Source organism: Ixodes scapularis, unplaced genomic scaffold (assembly GCF_016920785.2).
Source record: "Ixodes scapularis isolate PalLabHiFi unplaced genomic scaffold, ASM1692078v2 PGA_scaffold3__209_contigs__length_174095766, whole genome shotgun sequence".
In the NCBI taxonomy this organism is placed as follows: domain Eukaryota; kingdom Metazoa; phylum Arthropoda; class Arachnida; order Ixodida; family Ixodidae; genus Ixodes; species Ixodes scapularis.
In genome coordinates, this window is record NW_024609868.1 from 117,426,702 (window position 1) to 117,448,233 (window position 21,532).

At 46.2% G+C, this 21,532-nt stretch overlaps 1 protein-coding gene across 1 annotated transcript in view; it reads left to right on the forward strand.

Moving 5' to 3' along the window:
* Nucleotides 1–21,532, forward strand: part of LOC120837598 (cubilin-like) — a 201,256-nt gene that overhangs the window by 81,465 nt on the left and 98,259 nt on the right. Inside the window, exon 4 of the mRNA XM_042292858.1 lies at nucleotides 7,475–7,546. Within this exon, the coding sequence (XP_042148792.1) occupies nucleotides 7,475–7,546 (72 nt within the window). The remainder of the gene's footprint in view (nucleotides 1–7,474; nucleotides 7,547–21,532) is intronic.

The following is a 21,532-nucleotide window of genomic DNA, read 5'->3' on the forward strand; positions in this document are numbered from 1 at the left end:
GAGGAAAAGGTCCGCCATTTTCCCATGCATTCTGGCTGTCGCAAGCGGCGGAGCATGCGGGCAGACCCTCGCAGTCCCACACATTGTTACCAACTGCCTTCGATTTCACGAATATAATTATATCATCAGAGCAGTTTCATGAAGTTCAACAATCCGCGAACTTACCGGTGGAAAGATATTCGCGTTCCTTTCGAAGTTTTCTTTTTGCATAGCGCGCAGATGTGCGGCCTCGCATCAACGCTAAACTAAACGAGATAACTGTCCTCACGGGCGGGGCGCGAGTGGGTGCGCCCACACTCTAAGGAAAAATGGAGGAAAAAAAGTAGCAACGGCGCTTCTTCCTTCCTCCTACTGACGCGCCCCCAAGCGGACACGAGAAAAGGGGAGGAACGAAACGTTTTTCTCCTTCTCCAGGCAGACGAGAGAAAACTTTCGCCCTCCCGACTCCTATTCTTTCGGTTTCGTTTTTCGAGCAGGTCGCGCACGTTGTTTAATAAATAGCTGTTGAGTTCATTGAGCTTCAGCGGCAGCGAAGGCCGCCTGTAATTCCGTCTTCTAGTCTAAACGTGCACAACATTTCGGTTGCATTGACGTTTTTCTCACTGATTTTATCAAACGAGCAAACGAAGCCGCTAGAAACAGCGAAGTTCCGGAGCAGTGCCAACAGCGCCACGTACACTGGGGAATGGCCGTCTCCGGATTGCGGGACTCGCGCGGTACGTAACTACAGTAGCGAAACCACGCGGAACTGTGTCGACGTTTTCGACGTTATGGAAACCGCAGGAACTGCGTCCAAGACAGGCAGGTTTCGCTGCCGGCTGCCTGGGTGCCTTCCGTGCTGAGTTCGGTTCTGTTTTCCGATGCCGAGTGCAACCGGCGTTCAACGTGGTTCTGTGTTTGTGCGTGTCAGCAACATAGCTGCAACGTCGTGATGGCAGTGTTGTGGGTTGCGAAACAGAAGACGAATTATCGCCGATGTGACCGCGTGTTCGCGTATCAGTGGTGTAACAAGATGAGATCGTAAACTGTTGGGCATTGATGCCGCTGGTCGGGCCGTGATTGGAGGGGGCGGGGTGTCGCAGGTTGACATTTCGCTTCACATTAAAAAGTTTAATACCACTTGAGGGATTACGTGCAATCGATCAACGTGCGGATAGTCATGTTGGAACGCTGGTCTGAACGGTAGAAGCTCCTATCGTACAGTGGCCAATGTGACTGTCGGAATTGACTCGTCCCCGAGAGCGATTGCGCTCTGGGGCAAGGACTGAACAGTGCGAAATCGTGACGGAAAGTACATATATTTACAGTATGGAATTTCGGCATTAAAAACAATTGTAGGTAAAATCGAAAAAAAAGCTACCCTTTACTGCCCTCCAAGTTGCGCGCTACCAACTGCCCTCCAAGTTGCGCGCTACCAACTGCCCTCCAAGTTGCGCGCTGGGATGAGCGCTAGAAGTTTTCGGGCTCGCCACGGCGTAGCTCCGTACACTTAACACCTGCCACAAGTCGCGGCTTTGACTGCATTCAAGTTGATCGAAAAGCGATTTCTCAGTCCGTGAAGCATCACTTCCAGCTGAGTGAATATCCGCTCTACAGAGATTAATTCAAGACGGCAATTCCAGCTTTGCGCGAACAGCACAGATAGAAAAACCAATAGAAATACAGGATACGACGTGCCGTGTGGGGAAACAAACTCATGGCTTCGAACCGCATTGGAGTGGCTTGATGTATTGGCTTTCAAATAATTACGGCATGATCGAGCGTTTACTTTTTAATAAGAGATTCATCCCCTGAGCCATTCAAAATACTCTCAGAGGTATGACATTGCTCGGAAAAAATCAACATGCTGGGAATATATTTTATTGCTTAGGGTGTCACCGAAAAGTTCCGTACGTTCAAAACGACCAGTATAAAAGACGGAAACGCAGAGCACCGGTGTAGTGTTTGGGTTAGTGTGGTGTTCCGCTGTATTGATATTTGTGTGTGCCGTGTATGTGCTCAATATATGTTCACCTGATGCTTGCAATACGCGTAATGTCGTAATGTGTGTATAGTAGAGGATCCCCAAGCGCAGCACTGATCTGAAAATAGCTAATTATTTTTTTGTAGAACATGAATTGGGCGGTATCTAGCGTCACCTAGCCTAGCTACTTGCAATTACTCTGCTTGATCCCGCCATCTGGTGGCTAGCGATTTAACCTTTCACGCTACGCGATAAACAGCGGCTTCGAGTTTGTTCTTTTGAGAGCGGCTTTTGGTTTCGCAGATTGAGTTTGCCCTTCTCCGTGATGTGCGGTTGACGAAGGAATTGTGACTCGAGGAACACCAAAGGTAAGGCGTGAAGTAACTGGGTATCGGTTGTCTCCGTTTAACATCGCAGTGCTGTCGACGAGAAGACAGAGTAACTGCTTTCGAAACGCAAGTTTCTGTACCTGTGGGGGGAATCTGGCTTCGGAAATAAACACAGTTTGCGGAAAGCTCGTGTTACGCTTTTATTTGCTGCTGCTCTCGTCCCGCACAAGAGACGTAGCGTCCTTGTCAAGCCTTATTGGGCTCGATTCGCTCGAATCGGGGCCGCCATATTGAGATGCAGGCGACGGAGGAACTTTGATCCCCTGCTTCAGGGACGAAAGTTTCTCCCTTTCTAAAGGAACATAGGTTACAAGACCGTTCCTCCCCTAAGAGAGAACTATCCATACCCCTTTTTCTAAGAGTGCAGGAATACGAAACCGAGCAAACACCAGATTTCCTAGATTTCAACAGAAGGGAAGTTAATGCTACGTAATGAGTATACTGCTTTTTATAAGCGTTAGAATAGCTCAGAATTCAGTTTACAACACTAAATTATCACTGTTTATATTGCTGAGAGTTTTCAGTCTTCGCGATTACCATTGCGACTAACGTCCTTCAGCTGGCAACATTGGTTACCTTCTCTCGTGGTCTGTCGCTCTCTTTCGCGATCTTTCACTCGGGACCCAGGATGTCGGCGCACGGGATTTGCCACTCATCCTCACCCACCTTTAACCCCCTGCAAGGCAACTTCTCCTGAAGCCGCCCCTCCCCCTACTTTCCTCACATTTTTTTCCGGAAACGGTATGCATCTCGGGACGAGTCGGCCCCGCCACGTGACCTTTTCTGGTAGGTTCTAGTAGAGGCGCTATTATGGTGAGCTGTAGTATGTTCAATTTACGGAATAGGCAGTGAGCGCGGAAGCGGTGGGTGTCGGATTTGTAGCGTCTGCTTGTCTTTTTGCCTTGTATTTACGGAGTTGGCAGTGAGCGCGGAGGTGGTGGGTGTCGGATTTGAAGCGTCTGCTTGTCGTTTGCCTTGTATTTACGGAGTCGGCAGTGACTGCGGAAGCGGTGGGTGTCGGATCTGTAGCGTCTGCTTGCCGTTCTTTTGCCTCGTGTTTACGGAGTAGGCAGTGAGCGCGGAGGTGGTGGGTGTCGTATTTGTAGCGTCTGCTTGTTGTTCTTTTGCCTTGCAATTCTCGACCGCTACGAATAGAGCATGAACTGTGGAATTTCAGAACTACAGCACTTCTTCGCGGTGCACCCACGTCGTTGGTGAATCTCTAGGACGCTTCATACAGTAAGTCGAGCGGCTCGCTCCAAGCAGCGTCTCAGCAGAGACTCTCAAGAAAGCGCTGTCAAAGGTAGTGCTCAATCTTAAATCGCGTCTTACGCGCTCGCGCGCTCCAACCTTGAGAGCGCTTTTTCTAAGTCGGTCTCAGCTGAGACGCCGCATTCGAGCAAGCCGGTCTTTGGCAGCGGTCCTTCCGTGAGCTTTAGCGTTCTCTTCCAAGCTTCTAAAAAAAAAAAAGATATTTATATATATATATATAAATATAGGTGAGGCAGAGTAGCTTGAGAACAATGGGCCGGGAAAATGTAATAAGTCAGAGATCCGTACTTGCGGAGTTGCTATGCTAGGAGTTTATTGCATATATTTCGACAGTTTCGCCGAGAGGCTCAGCTTCGTAAGGAGATGGCATGCCATCTCCTGACGAAGCCGGATCTCTGACTTATTCATAAATATATATATATATATATATATATATATACATATATATATACATATATATATATATATATTTTATTTTATTTTTTTGCGAAAACGCACAAGAGCAGACGTTGTCATCCCGATGTCTTCGGCAACAAGAAAGGATTTAGCGATGCGAGGCGTCTGCCCGAAAATTCGGAAGATCCAACACAGGAATGAAAACGAATCATTGTAAACCTATACCCCTCCTGCTGTGCTCGTGGGCTATCAACTTACCTTGCTGGCAGCTTTATTTTGTCACCGCGAGTAAAGCCTAGCACCACTTGTCTCGAAGTGTCTTAATTCACGTGTTTTATTTACATTAGAATCATCGAAAATTAAAACAATATATACAACACCTATTTACCGCATAGCAATAGATTTGCAACACAACATTGACTTATAAAATAGTTACGGTACCCCTTTCAGACGGACTAAATAATTACAAGATTGACAGAAGACATGGCAATCTGTTTGATCTGGCTTATATATCTAACTACTGGCCTTTGAAATGTGCGAGTTCGGTGTGCCTTCGCCTTACTTTCTGTTGGTGTAGTTCATCTGTGGATACCGAGCTTATGCTTCGCTGTCTGATGTCCAGGTACTTCTGTGCAACAGACCGCATATAGGCCTGGTTCTCCATAGGTTCATTCTCAAGCATGTGGTCATTTTATGAACTAAAGATGTCTTTGCCAATGAAGCGTTTTATGAGCAAAGGGTGAACGCACTCACCGATGAAACGAAACACCAGTGGGCGACTTCTTCGGCCGCTCGGACCGATTACTGCAATTTCGTACACTACACAATCCCATCGCGGTTAGGAAACACCAGCACGATTCGTCCACACAATCAAGCGCGACCGCCGCGATCGCAAACACTTCGCAAGGTGACTCTTCGACAGAAACTACACCTTTGATGTCGTCGCCAAAACAACAGGGATACGAGAATAGATGCAGGCAGGACCACTCGCCGTCTTAATTCCGCCCGTCAGTTTCGACGGCTCCATAACTCTTAAATCCCACCGAACGAGGCAGAATTTTATAGTACACCGCCAACCGGCGCACATCCGGGCCGACTTTTTCTTGTGACTAGGCTTAAAAAAAATCACGTGATGCCATCCCCCGGGAGTAGTGGGATCAGGCGCCGATACGGAAAGGTCCCGGATGTACGTGGCGGCGCTGCGGTTGTTTACGGACTGGAGGATCCGACCGGCTCCGAGCGTTCCGAAGGCCTTCAGCGAGCAGCTTTGTCTTGCGTTTTGGCCGTTTCGCGGTAGGACACCGCGAAGTGGCTCCCATTTTGAACTGGTCTTTACCCCGTGTTTGCGTTTGCGGCCAATGAAGTGTCATGCCGAATTAGTCTTTAATCGCCCAGCAAATGCAATGAGAGCCGCTCTGGCTGCCCGCTGTATACAGCCTATCCAGAACACGCTTTAGTGGCGCTCTCTCGCGCCATCGACACGGAGTGCGGCAGCCGTGAACGCTCGCTGAGCTCACTATCCCTCCTCTAGTTCACGGCCTCTCAAGCAACCAAGGACGTCATGACGGAGGTTATTTTTTGCTTGTTTTTGTAATTTTAATTTGCCTATAACTTTTAAAATAAAGCGAAATTCGAGAAAAAAAGTTTCATTAAGTTACTACGGTCAGTGCGCTCAGGTTCGGTGCAAATTAAAAACCAGTACAAAAGTGCTTGCAGGGCCCCTTTAACGGAAGGGGAAACGCGGTATACGAAAACTCCCTAATGGCGGTGAGTCACTAATCACCGCATAAACTGACGCAACCTTTTTTAAAGCTTGAACGGCTTTTTAACGGATCACACAATCCCAAATTTCGTCCGTTCGTCCGCCCGTTCGCGCTTCTTTCGCGCTATTTAGCGGGGACATTGACGCCTCGTCACCTAACTTCACGTGAGATATACAGCAAGTGGAGAAACTAACGTCACGTAACTTTTAAAACAATTATGTATTTTTGCTAATAATGGTCGGGGAAATAAGGACAGGTGACCAATACAGCAATTTAGTTTTTCCGCTAAATTTTGCGACAAAATATAGGTGACGTGACATCACCGATTCCCTCTCCACCTATATTCAGTTCCCTACGTCTCTTTCCGCTCTCTTCCTTATCTTCCCCTGGGGCTCTGTACATATTTCACCCAGTCCCCTACGGCGCCCTCTCCCTCCTTCCCTTCCCTTTTTGTCCCTCCCTCTTCCCCCTTCTCCCAATCTTTCCCCTCACCCTCCTACAGTGATCTCTTCTCCTCTCCAGTAGCCTCCTCCCCTCCTTATACCATGGTCACGTGACATACCAAATAAGTTTCCCAGAAATAAAAACCAAAGGGTCTTTACTCCCGTAACGAGAATTTAATATCGACCAAGCAATTGAAACAATCCCTCTATGTACTACCATCTCATCCATTATTTTCCCTTTTTTTGTTTTGCAACAAACTCAGTGGCGCCAACTATTGAGTAGCCCGGGCACACCTCGGGTTCACGTATATTTCCTAATTTTTTTACTCATCAGTGTTTTGATAATAGGAGTGAATTAAGTCTGACAGGGCTATAAGTGGCCATTTCCAGAAGATTGCGTGTATATATTTGACTTCGCAAATACTACGAAACCCGCCGTCTAACTTAAAAGCGGAAGTGGTCATGGGCTATTTGCTCACTGGCGCCGCCACCTTTACACTCACGTGGGAAAGACCGAATAGGACTTCGATGTGAAATGCAGCCGGCGATTTTTGTTAGCCGTATTCAAAGTCGCTTAAGACAATTAAGCTCTAAAGGAAAAATCAGTAAATGTCGTACCGCGGTTCGAAACCCGGTCTAGGACTCAAAAATGATAGGACCCTTTTTTGAGTTCATGTGTCCCTTTTATGGCTTAAGAAAGACTCGAGGATATGTAAAATTGTTTTACTATGTTGATCAACAGAATGTATCACGCTTAAGACACAATGGAAAGGAGAAAGCTATGCTTTATTTTTGGCAATGGTACACTTCTGTTTGGGTTTTATTAAAAAACCGACGTTTCGCAAAACTTTTTTTTTATAATTCAGGAACATCACGGGTAACGGCTTTGAAATCGGTGCTGCTTTTACCATACTAAATCAATCTCGATAGGCCTCTAGAACACCGGGTGAATTGAGGTCGACAACCCTGCCTTTTTATCTTGGCGTAAGCTTGGTTTCTTTCTTTAAATTCATTGGTAGCCTGTCGCATGTAGCTTAATGAATGTAAAATAAACGAGTCGAGCATGTACCATGAGCAGCGGCACTGCCCACCTCCTTACAATACGGATGCTTGAGCATCATTGTCGCAATGTTGTATTCGGTAATCAGCACGACGGCCATGTATTTGAGGCTTCCGGGCAACGTGAACAATACGTGACATTGCTTGGAACGTCAATATTTTACACAGTTTTGAAACTATTATTTTCAGATTTCAGCCATCGCCCTGGATGCTCCCCAAACAGACAAAAAGGAACAAAGTTTACCGGACGACGATGAAGGCGTTCGTGTTTGCCCTTGAGCTGTTCTAGGGCGTGGGAGCCGGTCTGATGCTTGTCGGGAAGACTGCATTAAAACTATCTTATTACGCTAGATCGAGCAGAAACTTCGTCTCTCAGTGGAGACATATCAACTGTATTTACTTTTAAAACTGGTTTATGCCTATCAAGGAATTTATTTCCCTGTTCCTGTATTCGTAAAAGCCTACCTTATTCCGCGACAGAGGGAAAGGGGGGAGCGGGGAGGGGATGGAGGAGCGGAGGGCATACCGTTGTCTTTTGTGACGGGTTCCCGGAGTATACCATACTTCTCGTGAGTTACTTGGGACACTCGGCAAATTGCTCTTTATTAAATAATAAGAAGGGGAAGAAGATCAAGATCAGAATAGTTAAAACATCGCCCTTTCTTTCTGACGATAACAGTGCTGAGCCAGCAGAGTTATCATAAGTATTTTCTTTTCTACTGAATTGCAGCATCTCCAAGCAGATTTCGACACAAATAATTGTTAAAATTTCCAAAAATAAGCTTCGAACTTGACATCCCTATTGAAAAAGGCCAATATGAACTCGGCTTATTGGAAATATTGTATTCCAATGAAGTTGATGGAAACCAATAAAAACTTATTGTTATCCGATTAACCCAATACGCACGACGGGAATTCATATCGGAGCACAATATCCCGATATTGTATGCGGTTATTGGTATACAACAGGATATTGGAGCACAATATCCCGATATAACTTGCGGTTATTGGTATACAACACGATATCGAAGCACAATATCCCGACAGAACTTACGGTTATTGGAATAGAATACGACACCGCGTGCATATTGGTGACCGACATAGACATACTGTGCGGCCACACGATATATAAATATCGGTCGTCGATCACGGGCCCAAAGGAGAATACAATATCGCGTGGATAAATCTCAGAACGAATTCCAAGTTACCAACATGAATTACGTCGGCATATACCGCGGACTAAGAGGATACGTAACACAGTATTGATCGCCCGTGAAGAAACATGTGGATATCGGTACGCCCACAATACGACATCGCGTGAATGATATTGTAGAACAGCAGGAGTTACCATACGGCAATACGAGAGAGAACGATATTGGAGGGGGATACACACAGAACACAAACGTTCCGCGTTGCAAACACATTCACATTGATCGAAAGCGCAAGAGTACGTACGCACACAGTACACACAGCCTCGAGCGCTTGAAATGCTAGACAACCACCAAACCATTCAGAATAACTAGCTGGGACACCCGCGACCTACCTTTCAATGAGAAAGCCCAATAACGACGTGCGCGTTGGAGTGATCGTTTTCAAACAAATGTTTATTGCAGTTTTAATGCAACAAAAGTTAGGTTACCGACGTTGGAACCCAAATCGAATGCGATACGTGACAATGTCAGTTCGCACGATAAAATAATGAGGATTAATGGGCTTGACAGGTCACGTGCTTCTTACCCGCACATTTATCGATATTGACCCACCTTTCTGGGTAATCCTACGTCGTACACAAAATCCACAACCACACGCGAGCACATTTCACCCACCACTCTTCGTCGCCCGTTTCGCAAGATTCACACACTGTAAAAAACGACGGGAAAAATACGTGCATTTGCGCCATCAAACGATACGTTACAGACTCGTTTTATGAGAAAAGTTTCCATCGTCAACCCGCGCGCGCGAAAGCTCGAGCGCTCGAGCTTCGGAGGCAGTTCGAACTCCGAAGGGAGGCGAGCCGGCGCGCCTGCGCGCATGCGCTGCCAGACAAGCGTTGCGCCGCCCTTGCGCAACGACCGCGACCGCGCCAACCCGGCGGAACCGACGGATAACAGCTCGTCAAGTTCGTCGCACACTTTGCTTGTGGGTTCCAAGTGAAACCAACGCACTTTCAATCGCTTCGAAAGGTACGTATAGACGACTTTATTACTTGCAGCATTGAGTGCTTTGGTATACACAGATCAAAGTGAACACTGAAGGACAGAAGGGAGACATGATGTTTTGAAATCGCAGCTTATTTGAACGCATGCGTCCCCTGCTGAAAGCGTCTGGCTGTGCTCTGTTGCAGACGTCATTTCGACTGCGTGTACTCTGATGTAACGTCAGTCAGTGTTTACACTCGGCTAGCTATCACTCGGCTTGTTATCTCATGTGCGAAATAGACGTAGAAACCAGCGCCTCGTCTCTTTCGGATATTCAACCTCCAGCCCCCTGGCTCCCAGCGTGCTTACCGGCGCAAACCGTTCGACGTGTTGGATTCGTGGGCTCGTTCGAAGAGGCGTTGTTTAACGCTCACGAGTCGCCGAAGTGTTACCGGAGCTTCTCTTTACGAAAGTCGCGAGCGACGCTGGGCTCTGAGCTCGTACTTTTTTCTTCCCTGGTAGACTACGAGTGCCGACCATTCATCTGTGGTGCCGACTGGCGCCGTACGAAGTTGAGAAAAGCTAGCGAGTCTGTCAGATTTTCGTGACGCCGCCCAACTGCTCTGCTACCGGCTGCGCTCAACAAATAAAAGTAAAAAAAAAAAAAAAAAAAAACGCGTTTTTTTATTTTTAAAAACTTTTTTTTGCTATGTTTCATTTTAGTCGTTGCAAAGTAAATCGCGGCCGTACGTCGGTTGACTTCCGATTACTGTCTCTACATCGTAGATTGTCTCACCACACTGGTTGGTGTGATCTTATTCTGATATCGTTACATCTTGCTTTTTCATCTTGGCACACTTCTAGACGACCTTCTACACGTTGCACTCCTTGTCGACATGTCGCTGGTGTTAGAGACAAATCTGAAGTCGCTGTTTGCTCACTCCTTGGTGCACATATTTCATGTTCAACATCAGGTATCTGAAGGAGGCGCCATGAAACCCTGGAGTTTGTTTAGAGGCACCTCAACATACTGTATACAAGTGTCGTTTTGTGTGTTATAGTTTCCTACAAAACCAAATTGCACTTTGTTCGTAATATACGCTATAACTGTTCACAACAATTAAAGTTGCTATGAAACATTGGCCACGAGAGGTGACTCGGCCAACGCAGCCTGAAAATTCCTCGCATAATTTTCTTCATGGGTCATTTTGGACATTGACAAATTTTCTTGTGAATAATGAGTGTTATGCACATGTGTTCTACTTTTCGTACAGGTACCTCAGTTAGATAAACCCCAGTAAAGGCAGCAAGACCGTCTCATGGGGTCACACCAAGGATGACTGCATTCCTGCTCGAGTCCCGAGTCTTGTCACCAAACTTCACTGAACATAATGGTACATTCCGTTTCCTCAACTTTTTCTTCTGAAATGTGTTATTTTTTTTATTGTTGGTTTTTTCTATTGAAAAAAGGGTAGTACAACGTTTAAACACCCAATTTTTTTTTTCTTTTTGTAAAATGTGTAGTACATCGTTTAAACACCCAAGCGTTCATAAATGGTCTCTGTACCAGACAATAGGGTGTCTTATACTCTGTTTCATACTCAGCGTGCAACGCTGTCAAAGGTACTAAAGTGGTGCGCATGAAAAAATAGAAAAAGTGTTACTCCGCGCGTTTCGTGGACGAGTGGTAGAAGGCGCTGCTCTGGCGATATTGACGTCTCGGTGGCCGTGGTTCAAACCCATTTTACGCGCAAAGATTTTTTTTTTTTCTTTTTTAGACATTTTTTTTCTGCAAGATTGTGCGCATTGACGAAGTGCATATTTCAGTTCCTCCTTCTTGATTTTTATTTGTAAGTCGCCGAGAGGCCAGATTTCTACCATCTGGTCTGCCGCTTTGCAAGTGTTATTTGCCTCCAGCACAGAGTTATATTTTTCTTTCGTGCAGCGTGGAATGAGGAATCGCCCTGATAGCGGCCTTGTCCCAAAATTTATAATAAAACATTAACGACAATAGTTGTGGCCTGTACAGTTTATTTTGAAATAGCTGTCAAGGGTAGGAATCTCCCTCTCGGAGCACTTGCAATGCACCTTCAGGCGAATGGCGTTCTGTGTGAACTCGTCATGCTTGACGGTCCCCGTGCTCGAAACTTTCTTGCTGCGAGGTCTTTGCTACGGGGACGCCACCTTGCCAGATAGGCACTGTGCCTTGCACTTCGCGACAGTACAGGGCACACTCCAGTGTTGTTACTGGCCGTCTCCAGGACTTCACGACCGAATTCTCCGGGGAATGTGTTCTTACACTCCCGTACACATTGGTGATCATCTGCTTGCACTCTTTCAAGATTTTCGCACAACGAATCTTCGAAAACATCCGAGCAGGAAAGGTACTTGAGCTTGCTGCGTAAGACGCCATCTTCTCAAAATCAGCGGCTGCCACACAGATGAACACGAAAACAATTTAAGGTGGTTTACATTATCTTTTCCTTTTTCTTGAAAAACATTTGTGCTCCGTTGAAATCATAACGCCAATATCAGTTACTAGCCCCGAGGAGGCACATTTTCCGACTTTTTAAAATTTTTCTGCAGGGGACGCGCTATCTTATGGGGCGAACGTAGGCACGGTCAGCAATGCAAACCGGTGCGCTAGCTTTGACTGTGTTGCACTCTATGTATGAAACAGAGTATAGGATCGCTTCAGACGGGGCAACCTTTCCAGCAATTTTGGGGCTGCTGGCGGGTTGTTCCCTAGTTTTCCCTACATCGACACAAATTGCTGAGATTGGGTCCGGCTCGAAGCGGACGAGCAACTCTGACTACTCGGAGATGTTTGAAGCGGCAGCAGCCAATCAGGAATGCAATATTTTCACGTGACACCCCTGTGGTCGCGATGATGAGAACTGAGGACTTAGTTCAGGTTTGAAATGGATCATTTTTGAAAATAAACTGTTTCAAAAAGACGAGTAAGTATTCTCAGCCAAATTTAAAGATATAAAAACATGTTTTTAGGATATAACTGTGTGTCTAAATACTGTAAGAAAAATAAAATTTCATGATGATGATGGCAAGTCGTAGCAATTCGTTTGCTGCATGTGAACGCGGGCGGCCCGTGTTGCTGGTGTTGCGACATGAAGTTGCTGGGCGAAATTGTTCCGTCTGAAGCGGGCTTTAGGGAACTGAATTCAAGAACCGTGGAGCTCTGGGGGCAAGCCCACCTGGAAACATTTTTTTTTCTTTTTTGCCTTTTTTAGTATTTAAATAGATATATATATATACATATCTACTTTTTTTTAAGTTTTAACATATAGATGCATAATTTACACACTAATTCATTTTCAGAAGCGCTTTTATTCACACTCTGTGGCTTTCTAGTGCTTGCAATAGCTTCTCGGTGAGCTAATGCCAGCTCTGCAAAGGGAGAGGGATCTTCCCACGCTTTGCAGGCAGTAAAGCTGTGGCTTGCACAGCTCTAGTGTGTCGCACCTCGCTCACTGGCTCCATCGCGAAGCATAGGTGCTTCATGAGTCGCGCCACACCGTAAGCCCAAAAAACGGTTGGGTGACAAACCTGGGACCATTTGTCACTGCACTCAGCTATGGTATGGTGGCATGGTCGGGGCATGAAGCAGGGGTACAGCTTGGAAATGCTGATCTTCATGACATTTTAAACACATTTTTCATTACTTTTGTGTCGAGTTGTCAGCATTCTAAAGGTGAGAAAGCAAGCAGCAGCGACAGCAAGAAAAGAAAAATTTAAGACCGCTTTCACCAAGAATCAATTACGAGCACTAGAAAGGCATGGAGTGTAATTAAAATGCTTCTAAAGGTGAATTAGCGTATAAATTAAGTAGTTGTGCCTCAAAAATACAAAAAAAACAATGTAAATATAGTTATGAGGATAAAAATATACACCAGGAGGACTTAAACCAAAACTACAGTCTGTAAGTTTGAAATTCGACACCTTAAACCACTTGGCCACCACCCAATTTTATTTCCAGGTCGTTCATTGAGGTATATGAATTTTGTTTGCAGCTGTCGGCTGCAAGAGAGATTGCCTTATTTTCATTTACTTTACTATTCCCACCAAATATGACAAGTGATAAAGAATAGAACCTCATTTGGTTGGCCGAGGCACTGTGCTTGCATGAAGGCAAACTAGCCTGTCTTGCTGTGTTCATATTTTGTTTCATCATCTGTTTAAGATTCTGTTGTCGCTCATCAAAAGAAGAAAAAAAAAAAACTGACTAATTCTGACTTATTCTGGTGTGCAGGTACCCTTGGCAGTAAACTCTGCTAAATGGGGCAAAATATAGATACTTTTTTTAGCAAATATGCATCGTTTTAGCAAAATGAGCTACACTATTTGACTAACATGAAACAGAACGAGCCTCTCCACTTGGGTCTTTTTTCATCTCTCGCAGACACTATTTCCTGCTTTTTGTGGTTTGTATCAGACTTTTGTATTCTGTCCGGCCAAAGCATCTGTGTTACACTAAGACTGGGTTCTTTAGGATATCTACAGGTATTCTTCGCAGCAAATGGCTTCCAATCAGGAACACGAGTTTGTCCTCGGCCACCGAGAGCAAGTATTTTCAAGGTGAGCTATTGCCCGCCTATGAGTTTTGTATTTCATTCCTCTTGAATGCCATAACTTATGTGTAGTGGTCTTGCATTAGTATTTTGTTGTCTCTCTTCTGCAAAAACACCCAAGTTTGACCAAGACCAGGTTCTTTCTTATACATGCAGGTCTTGGTGGCAAGCACCAGCCAATCAAGGCCAGAAGTTTGCTCTTTGCCGCGCATGGCAAGTGTTTTCAAGGTGAGTGATTCACGCCTATCTGAGTTGTGCGTTTCATTCCTCGCAGACACTCTATTTCCTGTCTGTATAGTGGCCTTGTTTCAGGCTTTTGTGTCTCTGTCCGGCCAAAGCATCTGTGTTAGATTAATCTTTAGGATATGTGCAGCAATTCTTGGCAGCAAGTGGCTGCCAATCAGGAACACGAGTTTGTTCTCGGCCACCAAAAGCAAGTATTTTCAAGGCGAGCTATAGCCCGCCTATATGAGTTTCAGCATTCATCAAGGAGCGCAAAATCAAAGCCCGGGGGTTGGCCATTGCAAAAATGTTGACTCGGAAGCGCATAGGGAGGAAGCTTTACAAAAGTATCCACCTGCCTCTACAAGTAAAACCGAAACTAAGAATGTGGGTTCCATTTGAAAAAAAACAAAACAACATTGTCAGCCCGAATTAACTCGGGGGCGGCACTGAGCAAACAAGCCACGGTACGAGTATGCTTGGTTCAGGCGTTTGTAGGGGTGGTAGATAATTCGGTGTTTTCTAAAAAAAATATTTTTTTTTCTAAAAGTGTGGTGGTCGAATATTCAGGGATGGGCATTGAGTCGGGATGTTAAGGTAAAAATTTCATCCACATGCCGGGATTCATGTGCCTTGTCCCCCTAGCGAGGGGGACAAGGCCTTCAAAATTTTGGGTTCGCAAAAGGGGTGCGTCAGTATTGACGTCTCATTTTACATCATTCGTCTCAATTTAAAACGCACTATAAATGACATGCCTGAGATTCGTTTGAGTGCACTTCCTCTCAGCAAGTATATGGTTCTGTCTCAAAAAGGTCTAATCTGATGTTGACCGCTCCTCAGGTCTCCACCGACGATTCATCAGGACGAGACCCGACCGGGACACTAGGGAGGGACGGCTTAAGCAAGGGAGGCTACATATACGACAGCTTCTTGCGGACAAGAAACGAAAATAGATAGATGGTGTGTGTTTCATTTGCTATGCCTTTTGGCGTGCACATTATGTTTGTTATGTTTCAAGATTCCTGCAGAGTTCGGTTTCAACTATTGTAAAATACCGAGCATGCGCCCAGGTCGCAGAAGCGCCTACCCTCTGATTCGGAACGATCCGCAAATAAGCAAAGGTCATACCAGACACCCATCCACCTGTTTTGAGCCATGCTCAAAATATTGAAAGAGCACATCAAGCGTCAGGTGCTGTGGCGCCTTTGCCACAATAGCGCCAGTCGCAGGGCTGACAGATCCGTGACTGGCGCAAGCCATGGCATGGCCTTTGGGAACCAGGGAATTGAGATTAAAGAAGTAGCGCAGAAATTGGAGGCGAGTGGTGAAGGTGAGCAGAGTTAACAGAAAACAAGGATGAAGGGAGTTCCGTCGCATGAGGCATCTGTGTCCCGTGCATGTAATTTTGAGTGTGCTGTAGGTGGCTACCCAAAAAAAATTGTTACTTGGACGTAACTAATCGCAAACCTCTCTTGCAGTTTCCATGGCCCACAAGCCAGCCGGCGCCAGTTCGTTCTCGTTCAAAGGTGAGGATTCTAGATTTTCTAGATTGCTCTGAAGCAGCAATACTGAAGCCGGAGAAGCGGTACGGCATATTTAATTGACAGAACGACTGGGGACGCTTTCACTGAAGCTTGTTTTGCTGCAATACACGTGTGTATTGCAGCAAAACAAGCTTCAGTGAAAGCGTCCCTACTCGTTCTGAGCTCCGTCAATGAAAGGTGCCGTACCTGTTGTCTGTCTGGCTTTAGTGTTGCTGTAGGCGACAAAACGTGTGCCCAGTTTTGTCACAAGAGGCATATTATGTCACGCACATGTAATTTTGAATTTATCGGGCTTAGTGCGCTGTAGGTAGCTGGTCAAAGAAATTGATACTTGGACGCAGCTAATCGCAAATCTTTCTGGCAGTTTCCACAGCCTAAGAGCCAGCAGGTCCCAGTTAGCTTTTCTTCAAAGGTGAGAATTCCAGATTCCCGAAGGAGGAATACTGAAGCCATATGACCGGTACAGCATTTTTAATTGACGGAGCTCAGAACGACTGGGAGCTCCTGCAGTGAAGCTTATTTTTCTGTAATACAAGCGGGCGACATTGACACGTGCCCAGTTACGTCGCAAGAGGATATCTATGTCCCGCGCATGTAATTTTGAATCTTTCAGACTTAGTGTACTTTACGTGGCTACTCAAAGTAACTGCTACTTGGACGCAACTAACCGCAAATCTCTCTTCCAGTTTCCACGGCCTACAAGCAAGCAAGCACCAGTTCGTTTTTCCTCAACGGTGAGCATTCCAGATACTCTAGTTAGGTGCGAAGCAGGAATAGTGAAGCCAGAAGAGAGGATACATATATTTAATTGACTGAGCTCAGAATGACCTGTGGCAGTGGCATTGAAGCTTATTTTTCCACAATCAAACGCAGACATAATTTTGAATCTACCCGCTTGGTGAAGGATTGCTACTTGTCGCGAACTAATCACAAATTTTTATTTTGCAGTTTCTATATGGCTACAGCTAGCAGGTGCTGTTTTCATTAAGGTGAGGATTTCACATTCTGTTTTCAAACATCAAGTTTTTGAATGAGAGTCCTAAACAATTAACTTTCTTTTGCAGTAAATGCCAGATCCTCCAGTTCAGGAATATGTTAAATATATTTGGTATGGATAAGTCCAGTGTTTTGCTTCTTTATTCTCAATTTCACAACAGCAACATTTTTTTAATTTATCACTCAGAAATACACACAAGAAGAGACTGCGTTACAGAGAAATGTTGCGCTGAATGTGATATTCCAACTCGTATATAGTTTTATTGGTAGCCGATATAATATATTGGATTCCAATATCCATAATACGCTGAGTATATTGGAATCGTAAACCCTTATTGGATCCCCATACGACACATGGGGATCCAATAAGGGTTTATACGGTATTGGATTCCAATATTTTCAGCGTATTATGGATATTGGAATCCCATAACAAATCCTTATTGTAATACAATACAATAAATGTAATGTTTTCCAATACACTGTCTATATTGTATTGCAATACAATAAAAAGATATTGTTTACCAATATCCATAATACGCTGTTTATATTGGGGTTTTCCAATAGGGATGACAGCATGCGCGACGCGCAATACTGTGTATCTCATTCTTGTTTTGTTGAATTTGTGTTCGCTGTCCTAGAAAAAAAAAGGTTTTTATGGGCACCAGAGTGTAGGGCGTGCTGCTATCTTATGACATCACGCACGCACTCTTCTGTTACCTGGCGCCGCACACCTATTTTTGCTTCTGAGGCTTGCCGATACCGACGCCTCTCTTAAATTATGGGTCAACAGCTTCTGGCCAGCATTCGTACGGCAACGTGCTGTCCAAGTTGAAACATTTTGTTTTTGCCACTTCCGCTCTCCCTTATCCATCATGTGGCAAAGTATTTTGGCACATCGGAACTTCTGCTCGAAGAAAAAGATAACATTTCCATGATTTTCTAAATTTCCCGACTCGACCCGACAAATTAAGGCGATTATTTCTTCGTCTAGTCTTTGCTAATGATTGAATATAAATTTGGAAGGTCTCGCTGAAAAGCGAGCCACAGGTGTTTCGCGATTTTTGGGAGTCAGCTAAAACAAACATGCACTCGGTCGTTATTCGTAGCGGGTGTATAACTCATTTTAGGGACGCTAAAGTGTCACAGAGTTACTTACTACACGTCGATCTTACAGGCCTTGGTCGCTGAGGTGATGTATTGTGTTGCCGCTGCTCGTGGCGACGTCACGTTGTTTTTCAGCACCCCATGTATTCGCACACTATGTCGTTGTCACTGTTTTAGGCTGTCGTGTTATGTAACCCCCTTATGTAATGCCCTCATCGAGGGCCTTTAAGGAAACTCGAATAAATAAATAAATAAATAAATAGGCTTAGCTTCATTTGAGTCATTGAACACTTTTTTATTGGTGAGTTTTGACTAAGGCAATTTCCTCATTCAATATTTGCGGAAAACAAATAATGCTGTTAGAGGTGGGGTTTGAGCAACACGTCCGGAGGCCTCCTGGCCCTTGGCGACGTCCATTCCCCGAAGAGAAGAACCCAGGGGTTCAGTGGAGGTGGGAGACTTGGTAACGTAACGAACTGTTTAATTACATGGTTGCGATACAGTCCTCAAAATCAGAGAGAACATCGGAGCAGTCAGTCAGAGTCTTGGGAGCAAGGAAATCAAAGGAAGTGTTGCTGAGCCGGAAGTTCAACATCGCAGCAGCCTCACGCTCCGCCTTATAGGCTCCTTGCATTGACGTCACATCGCACACATTTGCACACCAAGTAAAAGGAGGAGAGGGAAGCTGCTTTTGTAAGAATTTTGAGTGACGGGTTAATCTTCTATAATCTTCTGGGAGGAGAATAGCGACGCCTGTGCAAATCCGGAAGGCACAAAGGAGGGTCCTGATAAGAGGGGAGCTCCTTCTCCCCCTCTTCTCTGGAGGGTATCGGAAATGACGTCATGTGCAAGGAGCCTATATAGGGTCCGTTTCTCCCTCACGCCCCGCCAGGGCAGCAAAACCGCCGCCAAGTGCGATGCAGCGAAAGTCAGCGCGCCGCTAGGCCATGCCTCTCTCCCTTTCCTGAGCGCACCAACACACACACACACACAGACGTCCCGTTGACGTCACGAACACGTCGAGACTCGTGTCTAGCAGGCCCTGACAAGCGGGCGACGGTTGGACACGTCGAGACTCGTTTTGCGCATGCCCCGACAAGCGGGCGACGGTCCCGGACACGTCGAGACTCGTTTCCGCAGCGTTCAAACTCGAAAGAAGCTCGCCGAAGGGTCCATTCTTTACAGCCCCTCCGGGGCCAGGGAAACCTCGAATGGCCGGTGGTACAATCGCTGGCCTGAAGAGGTGGGCTTGGAGTAGGCCTTGAGAAGACGCTGCAAGCACTAAACAAGCTCCCAAACCTCTTACAACGGAGGCATCAGCGTAAACGTCCCCCACAACACCACGCCACACCGCAACCAAACGCTCGGAATTCGCCTGAGACCCGCCAGACTGGATTACGGATTACCAAAATTTGTTGAAACAATGCAATTGAAAAGGGTTCATATCACATGAGCGAATGACACTTTAGCTAACAGCGACATTTGAGCGAATCGACGTTTTAGCGAATAACGGGGCCGCGCGTTAACCCATCCGCCGTGCTGCGCTTTACGCCGCTTCGCGGCGACAGTCTGCGGCGGCTCATTACAAAAATGTGAACCCATTTGGCCCACCCGAAAACGCCGCTTCGCGGCGTCCGGCTATTCGCTAAAGTGTCATTCGGTGAAACGTGGGCGTTCGCTAAAACGTCATTCGGTCAAGTGAGTGCCTCCCATGAACAAGGTACAAAAGACAAAACTTTTTCGCAAATTGTGAGGTCATTTTGGGGTTTTAACGAAGGGCCCCCACTTTGCTCCTGATTTCCGTGGATAACGAAAAACTCTGAGATCATCCCTTCTGCTTTTCGTGATATCAAAAATATCTGCTCAACCCATCGGCATTGCCGATCAATTTACCTTTCTTGTACCTGACGCTGAAGTTATATTGCTGGAGAGTGAGACTCTATCGGAGCAAGCGGCCATTTTTGGGCGACATTTGGCGAAGCCACGTAAGGGGACAATGATCTGTCTCGAAGGTGAACCTCGCCCCATACAGGTAGCACGCCAACTTCTGTGCCGCCCACACCAAACACGCGCACTCTTTTTCAGAGGTGCAGTAAGCCTCCTCTCTCATGGTTAGTTTACGACTAGCGTACAAAATTGGATGTTCTTCCTGGCCATCTCCAAGCTGACTTAACACCACCCCCAGCCCTCTGTCACTAGCGTCACATTGCACTACGAACTCTTTGTCGTAATCCGTTGCACGAAGCACGGGACGGGAAATCAGCGCCCCCTTTAAACTTTGAAACGCGCTTTCCTTCGCCGCGTCCCAAACTACATTACCCGGTTCTCCCTTTCGGAGTGCATCACTCAAGGGGCTTGCTACCTAAGAATAGTCGGGTATGTAGCGCTGGTAACACCCGACGAGTCCCAGGAACGAGCAAATGTCAGTTTTTGTCCGGGGTGTCGGAAAGTCGGCGATCGGAGCAATCTTGAGCTCCGAAGGCCGCCTCGTTCCCTGGCCGACAACATGACCCAGATAACTCACATGTGAACAACCAAGATTGCACTTTTTGGCCTTGATGGTTAGCCCCGCGTCACGCAACCTAGTGAACACGCTTCTTAGGTGGACAATATGCTCCTCCCACGTGTCGGAAAATATCGCGACATCATCTAAATAAGTGAGCGCAAAACCGTCCATACGTTTCAGGACTTTGCCCATCAATTTCGAGAAGCTGAATTGCGTATTCTTGAGCCCGAAATTCAGTACGAGAGGCCGGAAAGTCCCCACCAGAGAAATGAACGTGGCCTACCGGCTCGCACTTTCCGACATAGGAACCTGCCAATAACCGCGTACGAGATCGAGTGTCGAAATGTACCTCGCGGCGCTTATCCTTTCTCACCGCTCCTCAACGTTAGGAATAGGATATAACTGGTCCTTTGTGATTGCGTTTAACTTCTTGTAATCCACACACGGCCGGGGGTCTTTACCGGGAGCCTCGACGATAATCAAGGGCGACGCGTAGTCGCTTTCGGCGGGCTCGATTACCCCAAGATCCAGCATGTGCTTTATCTCAGCCTCGATGATCTCCTTCTGACGAGGCGACACCCTGTACGCCTTGGACCAGACTGGCTCGGTTGAAATGAGCTCTATCCCATGAGTCATGAGGTCTGTCCTTCCCGGTCGATCACTGAAAGTGTCGCGAAACTCGTTTAGGGGTACTTTTAGATGATCTACCTGAGCTTGTTTGAGAAGCTGTGCGTTCACGGAAAGTGCCATGATTTCATCCACACTGCTTTCAGCGCCTGGGCAGATTCCGTTGTATTCTGGAATTTCGGTAGGTAGCTCCTCGGGCATGTTTAATGTCAGGTTAACGACACCGTGTCTTTTAACGAACGGTTTCATCAGGTTGCAGTGATACATTTTCACCTGTTTTCTATGTCCTGGCATTTTCAGAGCATAGTTAGTTTGCGACAACTTGTCAATGACCTCTACGGGCCCCTTCCAGTGAACTTCAAGTTTGTTCTTTCACGCCGTTCTAAGAATCATTACACGATCACCAACCTCAAAGGTTCGGAGTCGGGCGTTCCTGTCATAGTACACTTTTGTCGTTTCTTGAGCCGCTTTCATGTTTTTGTCCACTAGTTCACGCGTAACACTTAGCCGTTCCAGCAACACCA